The 12,549-nt window shown below is 43.6% G+C and overlaps 2 protein-coding genes across 2 annotated transcripts in view; one reads left to right on the top strand and one right to left on the bottom strand.

The window, feature by feature from the left end:
* dctn4 (dynactin 4) overlaps nucleotides 1-5,387 on the bottom strand; it is a 139,312-nt gene extending 133,925 nt beyond the window's left edge. Inside the window, exon 1 of the mRNA XM_059990668.1 lies at nucleotides 5,203-5,387. The gene's annotated coding sequence lies outside the window, so the exon portion shown is untranslated. The remainder of the gene's footprint in view (nucleotides 1-5,202) is intronic.
* A 5,597-nt stretch (nucleotides 5,388-10,984) lies between these two features.
* Nucleotides 10,985-12,549, top strand: part of gpx3 (glutathione peroxidase 3) — a 37,824-nt gene continuing 36,259 nt past the window's right edge. The window contains exon 1 of the mRNA XM_059990669.1: nucleotides 10,985-11,128. Within this exon, the coding sequence (XP_059846652.1) occupies nucleotides 11,057-11,128 (72 nt within the window). The 5' untranslated portion in view covers nucleotides 10,985-11,056. The remainder of the gene's footprint in view (nucleotides 11,129-12,549) is intronic.

The following is a 12,549-nucleotide window of genomic DNA, read 5'->3' as shown; positions in this document are numbered from 1 at the left end:
ATAGTTCATTCTCAGTCACTACTTCATCAGTTTCAGTCTTTTCTCCAGATTTTCCGTGTTTACTTTGTGATGTCTCACCCTGCTTATCATTCATACCTTCCCTCTGACTAGACTCGGCTTCATCTTCAATTATATAGGTTTCCAATCATGATCTAATATCACTTCTGGTTGTCCAGTGTTTGTAGTCCCCACTATACCTAGGACTAGGCTGAATGGTTCTTGGATCTCTCCCTCAACTCCTCTTCGGAGGTTTGCATAAGGTAAGTCAGACCACATCCCAATTTCCTCATCGTCTGAGTCAGCACAGAAGATGAGGAAATTAGGATGTGGTATGGATTCATCTGGTCTTTCCACCAAAACCACACTATTGTTTGATTTATCTTCAGCTTGTTTCTTTCCTTTAGCTTTTCTCTGTTGCAGAGTTCTTTCACCAGTTGTAGGTTCTATGGCAGACTCTGGGTCAATATGTACTCCCTGCTCTAGAGGTAAAAGACGGTTCCAATGGAGAATTTTTACAGGACCATCTCAGTCTTCTGGTTTCAACCGAAAAGCTGGCAAGTTTGACATCTGACTCTCCATGACATAAGGTGTGGAAATCCAGCAGGTGTGGAGATCTTGTGTTTCCCTTGTAGTCCTAAACTTCTTTTTGGAACTCTGTCTCCAGGCATCATTTGAGAGAAGTTTAATCCTTTGATCGTATCACAGCTGATTTTCCTGGTTTTGTTTTCTAGCTGAAACCTCCGTTAACTCACAAGCTTTTTGCAGTTCTTTCCTCATATTGGACACATAACTGAGATAAGTTTTCTGTGCCAAGTCCTCACTGAAGGTTCCCAAACAAAGCTACACAGGTACTCTTGCTTCATGTGCAAACATTACATAGTATGGTGAGTAGCCATTGGCTTCATTCTGAATACAGTTATAACAGAATACCAAATGTCCAGAACACTGAATCCACTTGCTTTTATTTTCTGACATCAGAGTTCCTAACGATGTCTAACAATCTTTCAGACTGAGGATCACCTTGAAGATGATATGGCGTGGTCCTTGAATTCTCAGCTCCAAGCCTGCTTGTATGAGACAGCTCTCAAATTCCCGATGCAGGAGACTGTTTCTCTTCACTGAAGGACTAGAAGCTACCACCATAGGAAAGAGATATGCAATCTGCATGCCATCTCTGAGGGTGGCATCTCTTCCTGAGGTGTTCCTGACAATCACCCTTATCCTGTTAGAATAAACAACCGAAGATTTCTGCAGCTCAGGTCTCACCAGCACCTCCTGCAAGCAAAAGGAACTCTTCCTCCCGATCATCAGGAGCATCCACACGAATGGCTCGGGTGCTGGGCGCTCCTGAAAACGTGGGTGTTCCAGTCACTCTAACTACTCCACCAGGACTGGGTTAGACTGAGTATATCACACAGTTCCTCTTTTATTCTCAACATCCTGTGGAGGAGAAGCTTGCACATTTGCAAAAGCGTCTCTGAGTAGGCAGCATTCTCAGAAAGATCCCCCACCCTATCCCAGACCTATCCTCAGTCGGGAAAGCCTTGGCAGCAGTGTTCGTCTGCTTTTTGATCTTCACAGGTGGGTTGGTTTTCCAGTGGACATGTCACGCTTAGCAGGCATCGGGCAAGTCACCTCAGCTTTAATGTTCTTCACCTCATTTCTCAAAAACTCTCCTTCAGGGGTCACTGTAGCAACAGAGGCTGTGACTGAAGACATACTCACCTTCGGAAACAATTCACCCCTCAATCATATTTCCCTCCTCTCTGACTCCTCTGAGTAACTCAGTAAAAGATGGGGAATCACGCATCTTGTGGATCATTCGAGTACATAGAGCAGCCATAGCTTGTGACAGTACACCCTTCCAGCTTGCTCTACTCTTAAGCGATTTACCTCAGACAGTTGATAAGGCATAGTCCTCGGCTTTTCGACTCCAAGCGTGCTCGGTAACTCATGTATGAGCCTACTCTCGAAATTCCATCCCAGATTACTACGTATCTGCCTGGGGAGGATGAAATGAAAATAAATGAAATGCTTCTCCCATAACACTTTGGCCACCGTGGTGGGGAAAGCTTGTGCGTATCTGGTGTAATGATACATGATAACCAAGACATTTGTTGAAGAAAGGTTGAACAAGTTAGGTCTCTATTCATTGGAGTGTAGAAGGTTGAGGGGGGATTTAATCGAGGTATTTAAAATTTTGAGAGGGATAGATAGAGTTGACGTGAATAGGCTGTTTCCATTGAGAGTAGGGGAGATTCAAACGAGAGGACATGATTTGAGAGTTAGGGGGCAGAAGTTTAAGGGAAACACGAGGGGGTATTTCTTTACTCAGAGAGTGATAGCTGTGTGGAATGAGCTTCCTGTAGAAGTAGTAGAGGCCAGTTCAGTTGTGTCATTTAAGGTAAAATTGGATAGGGATACGGACAGGAAAGGAGTGGAGGGTTATGGGCTGAGTGCGGGTAGGTGGGACTAGGTGAGATTAAGAGTTCGGCACGGACTAGGAGGGCCGAGATGGCCTGTTTCCGTGCAGTGATTGTTATATGGTTATGGTTATAGAGCAACCATGTCTTGTGACAGTACATCCTTCCCAGCTTGCTCTACTCTTAAGCGATTTACGTCAGTTGAATGCTTCCTTGGCAGCACAAGTAGTGCGACAGTTTATCTGATCCGTAAAGGTAAGTAGAGAGCTTCTGTCCTTTATCCTGGAATGTCTGTCTGAACTTCACCCTGAGATCAGCTGAACTTTTAGTCGTGCCAAAAGCATTTTCCAGAGCCTACATATAGTTAACTGACGTGGCTAAAGGATTTTCAGCCTTCAGGAACCTCACTATATCAGCAGTAGCCCCTCTACCAGTATATGCTTCTTTATATTGTCTGGGCACTACCATTCATCCAGTAAATAGGTGCGGTTTTGACTCCAGAGAACATTATTCAAGAAAGGGAGCAGGGATAGCCCAGGAAATTATAGACCAGTGAGTCTTACTTCAGTGGTTGGTAAGTTGATGGAGAAGATCCTGAGAGGCAGGATTTATGAACATTTGGAGAGGCATAATATGATTAGGAATAGTCAGCATGGCTTTGTCAAAGGCAGGTCGTGCCTTATGAGCCTGATTGAATTTTTTGAGGATGTGACTAAACACATTGATGAAGGAAGAGCAGTAGATGTAGTGTATATGGATTTCAGCAAGGCATTTGATAAGGTACCCCATGCAAGGCTTATTGAGAAAGTAAGGAGACATGGGATCCAAGGGGACATTGCTTTGTGGATCCAGAACTGGCTTGCCCACAGAAGACAAAGAGTGGTTGTAGACGGGTCATATTCTGCATGGAGGTCGGTGACCAGTGGAGTGCCTCAGGGATCTGTTCTGGGACCCTTACTCTTTGTGATTTTTATAAATGACCTGGATGAGGAAGTGGAGGGATGGGTTAGTAAATTTGCTGATGACACAAAAGTTGGAGGTGTTGTGGATAGTGTGGAGGGCTGTCAGAGGTTACAGCAGGACATTGATAGAATGCAAAACTGGGCTGAGAAGTGGCAGATGGAGTTCAACCCAGATAAGTGTGAGGTGGTTCATTTTGGTAGGTCAAATATGATGGCAGAATATAGTATTAATGGTAAGACTCGTGGCAGTGTGGAGGATCAGAGGGATCTTGGGGTCCTAGTCCATAGGACACTCAAAGATGCTGCGCAGGTTGACTCTGGTTAAGAAGGCAAACGGTGATTTGGCCTTCATCAACTGTGAGATTGAATTCAAGAACGGAGAGGTAATGTTACTGCTATATAGGACCCTGGTAAGACCTCACTTGGAGTACTGTGCTCAGTTCTGGTCACCTCACTATGGGAAACTACAGAAAGGGTGCAGAAGAGATTTACAAGGATGTTGCCTGGGAGTGACGGATGATGAGAGGTGACCTGATAGAGGTGCATAAGATAATGAGAGGCATTGATCGTGTGGATAGTCAGAGGCTTTTGCCCAGGGCTGAAATGGCTAACATGAGAGGGCACAGTTTTAAGGTACTTGGAAATAAGTACAGAGGAGCTATCAGTTTTTTACACAGAGAGTAGTGAGTGTGTGGAATGGGCTGCTGGGCAATGATGGTGGAGGCGGATACAATCGGGTCTTTTAAGAGACTCTTGGATAAGTGCATGGAACTTAGAAAAATAGAGGGCTATGGGTAATCCTAGGTAATCGCTAAAATAAGTACATGATCGGCACAGCATTGTGGGACAAAGGGCCTGTATTGTACTGTAGGTTTTCTATGTTTCTGTATTTCTATCTAACATTCTCAGCTTCTGATAACCTTGAATCTCAGCAGACACACTGACATTTATCAACCAGAGATGTGTAGCAGACACCAGCTCGGAATTTGATGAACAGCTGAAGGAATTAATAGATTTTTAACTTTGGTCAGAGTTTTCCCTTCATTCCTCAGAAAAGAGAGCAACCTGAACCGAAAATCTTCACCCCCAGCAGCATCTGGAGTTGCATTCTGTGCAACTCTAAACACATAAATAGGCATTGGCCCTGCCTTACAATTATTCCCATCGCATCAGGCAGAGTGAGTTCAGTCATGTCAGTACAAGTCTGGCCGAACACAAAATATTTGCCAACTGATTTATTCAACTGCTGACCAATCAGTGCAACTTTTCCCAGAACTTTTACAACATACAAGGCTTTAACTGAAGTGTCATTACTAAGATCACCAGAAACATTTTGCAGTTCACGAGCATTTTATCACACCAAAATTTCATGGCATCCATATCACATTACCTTAATTATGACACACTTCAATTTACACAAAAAAGTATCACTTGTGTTACACTGGCTTGAACAAAATAGACAGAATAGAACAAAGTAGAACAAAATAGACAAAATAGAACAAAATATAACAAAAATATATTGTTAGCCAATATACAGCTTTAGATCATACAAACATCCGTCCTGGAAGAGCCCCAGAAATGTAACCCTAGGACTGTAGGCTTGTAATAAGTTAGCCATCACTACAAATTCAAACTAACCGCAACATAATTCAACAATTCAGTTTGGCTGGTAACAAAAATTTAACTCACACCAGTTTAAACTTTGATCAAAATTGTACTGCCAAAGTATTTTAAACTATAACAAACAAAATAAAGGGAAAGGACCCACTACATGTATATTAGTCTTTAGTCTTAAGCACATAATCATTGGAACTCACTGTGGTGTGATCAATCCAGTTTGCTTCATTTTGTTTACTTGTGGTATCGAACGATTCTGCACGGAAAAAAACCCATTTCAAACAAAAACTAAACAAATATCCATGCAGTGTCCAATGAGAAGGTGCCAAACTTTCTCCAAGGTCAGGTGCCAACTAGCTAACTAAAAGTTATATGCACCTTTTCTGAGAACACTGTGTGCATGAGGATTTTCCGACGTCTGTATCTGTTCTTCCAAATGGGTACTGTGAGTGTTTCAGCATGATCTTCTGTGATGTTCATCGTCCATTTCCATTCTCCTTCTCTCCCCTCCTTTGATCTCGTGCTTTCTCTGGAAAATGGCTCCCCCATTCTCTTCCCACACTCTCTCCAAAATAAATATTAACAAGACAAATCCTATTGGCTGATTCAACAGGCCGAAATTAACCAACTGATTAAACAGCAAAAATAAAATTCTCTGTTGTATAATATATTTAAAAGAATATTTATTGTATTTTGAGAAAATCTATAAAAAATACAATGTCCAACGTAATTGTATTAATAAAATAAAGCATGGTCTTAGACCGGGCGATTGCATGTCTATCTTTCTATTGATCTTTCTCTCTTTCCTGCTCTCTCTCTCTATCTTTCTATCCACCTATCCATATCTCTACCTCTCTACCTATCTTAAGAATCAGAATCAGGTTTAATATCACCACCATCTGTCATGAAATGCATTGTTTGCAGCAGTTTACCACTGCAATATATAATAATAAAAAACTATAAGTTACAATAAGAAATGTATTTAAAAATTAAATTAAATTAGTGCAAAAGGTGAGCAAAACATCGTGAGATAGTGTTCATGGGTTCATTATCTGTTCAGAAATCTGATGGCGGAGGGGAAGAAGCTGTTCCTGAAGTGTGTGTCTTCAGGCTCCTGTAGCTCCCCCCTCATCTGAATGGTGGACACGAGAAGAGGACATGATGGTCCTTAATAATGGATGGTGCCCTTTTGATGCATTGCCTTTTGAAGGTGCTCTTGATGCCAGGAAGGTGAGTACCTATGATGGAGCTGGCTGAGTTCTATCTCTCTGTTTATCTATCTGTTTACTTATTTATACATTTTGCAGTTTGCCTTTTTTTGCTCATTGTATTTTGTCAGATTTAATTGATTCTCTCTGTTCTACTGTGGATGCCCATAAGAAATTAATCTCAAGGTAATAATGTAGATGGTGACTTATACGTACTTTGACAGTAAATTTATTTGAAAATTCTTGTGTAACTTGGTCCCATTTACCTGCTGTTAGCCCATGTCCTTGTAAATCTGTCCTATCCATGCACCTGTCTGAGCGAATCTATACTCCTGTCTCAGCCACTTCCCCTGGCAGCTCACTGACAATCCTCGGGGTGGAAAACCTGCCCCTCTTTTTCCTATTAGATCGTTTCCCTCTCACCTCAAACTTGTGCCCTTTAGTTCTTGATCAGCCAACTCTAGGAAAAAGACTGTGTGTTCACACCATTAGGGAGGCGGCTACGTAGCATCCACACCATGAACACCAGACTCAAAGACAGTCACTATCCCCAGGCAGTGAGGCTGATCAACACCTTCATCTACTGACCCACCCTGACACACCTCCAACAACCACAACTTTATCACTTCCTGTCAGTCACCTTATGTACTGACACTCCTGTGCCTAGTGTCAGTTCAGGGTATAAAGTCATAGAGACTCATTGTATGTCCACAAAATGATGCTCCTTTCAGACTGGATGACCTTGCATTTACCAGCATTGTACTCCATTTGCCAGACCCTTGCCCACTCACTTAACCTACCTATATCTCTCTGCAGACTCTTCGTATCTTCTGTGCAATTTGCTTTTTCACTCAATTTAGTATCGTCAGCAAACTTAGATACACTACACTCAGTCCCCTCTTCCAGATCGTTAATGTATATTGTGAATAGTTTTAGGCCCAGCACCGACCCCTGTGACACACTGTTCACCACTGATTGCCAATCAAAGAAATGACTATGTATCCCAACTCTCTGCTTTCTATTAGTTAACCAATCCTCTATCCATGCTAATACTTCACCCCAACTCTATGCATCATAACCTAATGGTAAGCCTTTCAGGTGGCACCTTATCAAACACCCTCTGGAAATCCAAGTAAACAACGTCCATCTGTTCCCCTCTATCCACTGCGCTCGTTATATCCTCAAAGGACTCCAGTAAGTTTGTCAACCAGTTTGCTGAATCCATGCTGCATCTGCCTGATGGATCCTTTTCTTTCCAGATACCTCACTATTTCTTCTTTAGTGATAGCTTCAATCACTTTGCCAACTACAGATGTTAAGCTAAATGGCCTATAGTTCCCTGCCTTTTTCATACATCCTTTTTTGAACAGTGGTGTGATATTCGCTGTCTTCCAATCTGTCGGGATCTGCCAGAGTCCTGAGAACTTTGGTAAATCATCACTAAAGCCTCTACTATAACTTCTGCCATTTCTTTCAGTACCCTGGGATGCATTCTATCAGGACCAGGGGACTTAACTACCTTCAGGCCTGTAAGTTTCCTCAGTACCACCTCTTTAGTGATAGCTATTGAATCCAGGTACTCACCTCCCATTGCATCCAAAACATCCCTCTTTGGCATGTTAGATGTGTCCTCCACCATGAAGACTGGCACAAAATAGTCATTCAAATCCTTGGCTATTTCCTCAATACCCAATATTAATTCCCCCTTCTCGTTCTCCAAGGGACCTACATTCACTTTAGCCACCCTTTTCCACTTTATATAATTATAAAAACTTCTACTATCCGTTTTTATATTTTGAGCTGGTTTATTTTCATAATCCAGCTTCCCTTTCTTTATTGCTCCCTTAGTGGTACTTAGTTGCATTTTAAAGTTTTCACAATCTTCCAGTTTCCCACTACTCTTGGTGACTTTGTATGCATGCAATTTTAATTTGATGCCTTCTTTTATTTCCTCAGTTACCCAAGACTGGCTCTTCCCACCCTTACTGTCCTTGCTTTTAACTGGAATATACTACTGTTGAGCACCATGAACAATCTCTTTGAAAGTCTTCCACTGCTCCTCAACTATCCCACCATATGGCCTGTGTTCTCAGTCAATACCAGCCAAATCCTCCCTCAACCCATTGTAGCCTCCATTGTTTAGGCATAATACACTGGTTTTAAATCAAACTATTGCACCCTATGGGAAACTCAATCAAACTGAGACCACTCTTTCTAAGAGGAGCCCTAACTAAAAGATCACTAATTTTACCTATCTCTTTGCACATTCCCTGTAGTTTCAGTAACTTGCTGTTCAAGAAAACCATCACGGATGCATTCTATGAAGTCCTCCTCAAGACTGCCTCGACCAACTTGATTCACCCAATCTACGTGCGCTAAAGTCTCCCATGATAACTGCTGTTCCATTCTTACACACCTCAGATATTTCTGTGTTCATTGCCTGTGCCACTGTAGTGTTACAGTTCAGTGGCCGATAGGCAACTCCCACCAATGATTTTTTTTTCCTTTACTATTCCTAATCTCTACCCAGATGGATTCAACATTCTGCTGCTTAGCTCTTATACCATCTCTCACTATCACCCTGATCTCTTCTTTAATCAAGATCACTACCCTACCTCCCTTACCTTCCTGCCCACCCTTCTGTAATACCCGATATCCTTGGATATTTAATTCCCAGTCCTCTCTGCCCTGAAACCACATCTCTGTAATGGCCACTAAATCAGACCCCTTTATACTGACCCGTGCCACAAGTTCACTGATCTTATTTTGAATACTGCAGGGATTCAGATGAAGTACCCTTACATTCATTGTGCTTCTAGTAATCCATTTGCATTTAACTTTTCTTTACTCTGCTCTTACTTTTCTCTTTTTTATCTTTGTTTTTTTCTTTGTCTTTATCCACAATTTTCTTTTTTACTTTATCCATACTTGATTATGATTTACTTGATTACTTGATTTATCCAAATTGTTGAATCCATCCCCCACTATTTAGTTTAAAGCTCCAGTTATGAGATTCACCAGGATCCAGGCCCCATCACGGTTCAGGTGGAGCGCGTCCCAATGGTACAGCTCCCTCCTTCCCCCAACACTGCTGCCAATTTCCCATGAATTTAAACCCACTTCTCCCACATCAATCCCGAGCCACACATTTAACTCTCTAATCTTCCTGACCCTGTACCAATTTGCACGTGGCTCCAGAGCTTACTACCTTTTTGGTTCTGCTTTTTAATTTAGTCCCTAGCTGCTCAAATTCCCTCAGCAGAACCTCCTTCCTCATTCTACCTATGTTGTTGGTAACCACATGGACCACGACAGCTAGATCTTTCCCCTCCCAGTGCATATTCCTCTGCAGGTCAGATAAGATGTCCCAAACCTGGGCACCAGGCAGGCAACACAGCCTTCAGAACACTCTATCCTCGTGACAGAGAACACAGTCTATTCCCCTGACTATACCATCCCCAATTAAAACTACATTTCTCTTCTCTCCCCCTCTTGAGTGGCTCCCTGAACTACGGTGCCACAGTTAGGTTGCTTGTCCTTCCTACAGCCCCACTCTCATCCACACAGGGAGCAGGAATCTCAGACCTGTTGGACAAGCTCAAGGGCTGAAGCTCCTCCAGCACTGTCTCTTCAATCCTCCTAACCACCTCACTCGCAGTCACACCCTCTTGTCCCTGAACACAGACTGAATCTGAGGCCGCCAATCTAATGGGTGTGCCTACCTCCTGAAACAGAGAATCCAGGGAACTCTCCCCCTCCCCGATGTGCCTCAGTGTTTGAAGCTCAGATTCCAGTTCATCAACTTTGAGCCCGAGTTCCTCGAGCAGCCAGCACTTGCTGCAGGTGTGGTCACCAGCAACCACGATGGGGTCCACCAGCTCCCACATCATCCAGCTACTGCACTTCACCTGATCCGGCATCACCCCTACTTTATTGAACTAGATGTTAATTAGTGATTTTTTAATGCAGCTACTACAAGAGCTTTACCTACTGCTTACCTGTGTCTCAGGTTCCCACTCCTACACTGGCTGCTCAGCTTTGACTCTGTCTTACTTTTGTTTGCTGCTGCTAATGAATCGCAAATCAATTGGTCCGTTGCTAATGCACCAATCCCCGCAAAGTGATCCTTTTTCAAACTCTTCTCCCCAACCTGTGCGAAGCTCTCTCTCTCCTCAGATCGATTGGTTCCCCCCGCTAATGCCTGGTCCTAGGTACCTGAAATTCTGGGTTCTCCCTAACAGACTCCAGTTCATTCTGAAGGTCATGTCCTGATCTGCTTTCCCAAAAGGACTGTCTGTGGCTTCCTCAACCCGCCCAGAGGGTGTGTCGGTGTTTTCAGAGGGACTTGGGAGAGGGTGGGGATGTACAGGGGGTCCCAAGGAACATGTCAGTATTTGTCTCCAGAGCGTGTCGGTATTTACAGGGGGTCCCGGGGTGTGTGTCCACATTTACAGGGGATCCTGGGGTGTGTATCGGTATTTACAGGGGGTCCTGGGGAGTGTGTCAGTATTTACGGGAGGGTCCCGGGGAACATGCTGAAATTCTCCAGGGTGTGTTGGTATATAATGTGGGCCCCAGGGAACATGCTGAAATTCTCCAGAGTGTGTCAGTATTTGGCAACGAGTTGCTCAGCAACACTTCCATCCACCAGAGTCCCTTTTCTCTGTGATATTTTAAAGGTTACACCCAGTGATCTCCATCAGAATAGATGACAGACTTCTCTCCCTGATTGGCTGACTGCAGCCCTGCCTACCTCTGCTCTCTGTTTATTAAGGACAACATTTGCTGGAAGCTCCGGAGTGAGTGGATTCAGGCCGTGCTGTGATATGCTGACTGCGTGTATGTAATGGAGAGATTCAAGAAGCGATGGTTTCTCCTCTCCGCCCTGCTTGGATGTATCCAGGCAGGAGCCAGCCAGGTAGGAGCAGGGTGATGATGGGGTATGGGTGTTTCGGTACAAGTTTTATCTGATTCAGAATCAGAATCGGCTTTATTATCACTATAAATGTCATGAAATTTGTTGTTTTTAATCTCAGAACATAGAACAGTACAGCACAGCACTGGAACAGGCCATTCAGCTCACTATGTTGCGCCAAACCAATTAAATTAGTAATCAAATGGACAACTGATCTCTTCTGTCCACACAATGTCCAGGTCCTTCCATTTTCCTCACATTCATCTGCCTATCTAAACGTTCCTAAAAGTCCCTTATGTATCTGCCTCTACCCCCACCCCAGGCAGTGAATTCCAGACACCCACCACTCTTTGTGTAAAAAAACTTGCCCCTCTCATCTCCTTTGAAATTACCCCTCACTTTAAATGCATGCCCTCTGGTATTAGACATTTCAATTCTGGCCTCTTTAAATCTTATAAACCTCTATCAGATCTCCCCTCAGCCTCTGCTGCTGGAGAAAGGAGCCCCAGTTTGTCCAACCTCTGGTGAAAGGACATGCCCTCTAATCCAGCCAACATTCGGGTAAACCTCTCGCACAATTATCTTTGCTTCAATATTTTTCTGAAAATGCTCATGTGGTATTTCAATCATGAATACTCCTGTCGTTAGTGTGAATGTTATTTTAAAATGAATTGTTGCTTTATTAAAGTCCTGACTCTTCGTGTTCCTTTGTCAGACTTATAGGAAAACATTTCTTTGAGTAAATCGCAGAATATCTTTCATAAATTCAGACATTTTACTTTCCACCTTCTGTGACAACTGTAGCCAACATCTGAGAAACTGCATGGAAAATATTCAATGGCTGGAGGCACTGTATGTATCACTGCCTGGGCAGATAATACAGAAGGTATTTACACCATCCCTTGTGTATAATCTGCCTGCATTTTATCCTTTTGATCCCTCCACCCCCTGTGGTGGAAAACATGATATCTGTGGGAGCTCTGAGATGTTGCTCACGGTGAGATCGGGCAAGGATGACAAGGTGGGAGCAGGGGTAAGTGTGTGTCGTTGACCCCAGGTGAGTGTGTGTGTGTGTGTGTATGTGTGTGTGTGTGTGTGTCGTTGACCCCAGGTGAGTGTGTGTGTGCGTGTGTGTGTGTGTGTGATTATCTACAGGAGATCCTGGGGCAGTGTGTCACTAGTTAGGGGTCCCAGGGATTGTGTCGGTATCTCCCCCTCCCTCCCACCTCTCTCCCTCCTCCCCTCTCTTACCCTCTCACCCCTACCCTCCTTCTCACCCCTCTCTTCAGGCGTGAGGCAGTGTCCCCATCCCCATCTGAGAAACTGGGTCTATTCTCAAATCCCTGCCGGGTCTCTGTGAGAAGCTTAAATTTGTCCCGTGTGGATCTGAATGGGCTCTTGTCTAATCTCACAGCCCACACTGG

Source organism: Hypanus sabinus, chromosome 15, assembly GCF_030144855.1.
Source record: "Hypanus sabinus isolate sHypSab1 chromosome 15, sHypSab1.hap1, whole genome shotgun sequence".
In the NCBI taxonomy this organism is placed as follows: Eukaryota; Metazoa; Chordata; class Chondrichthyes; order Myliobatiformes; family Dasyatidae; genus Hypanus; species Hypanus sabinus.
Note: the sequence above shows the minus strand (reverse complement) of the source record. Positions and strands in the feature narration are given on the sequence as shown.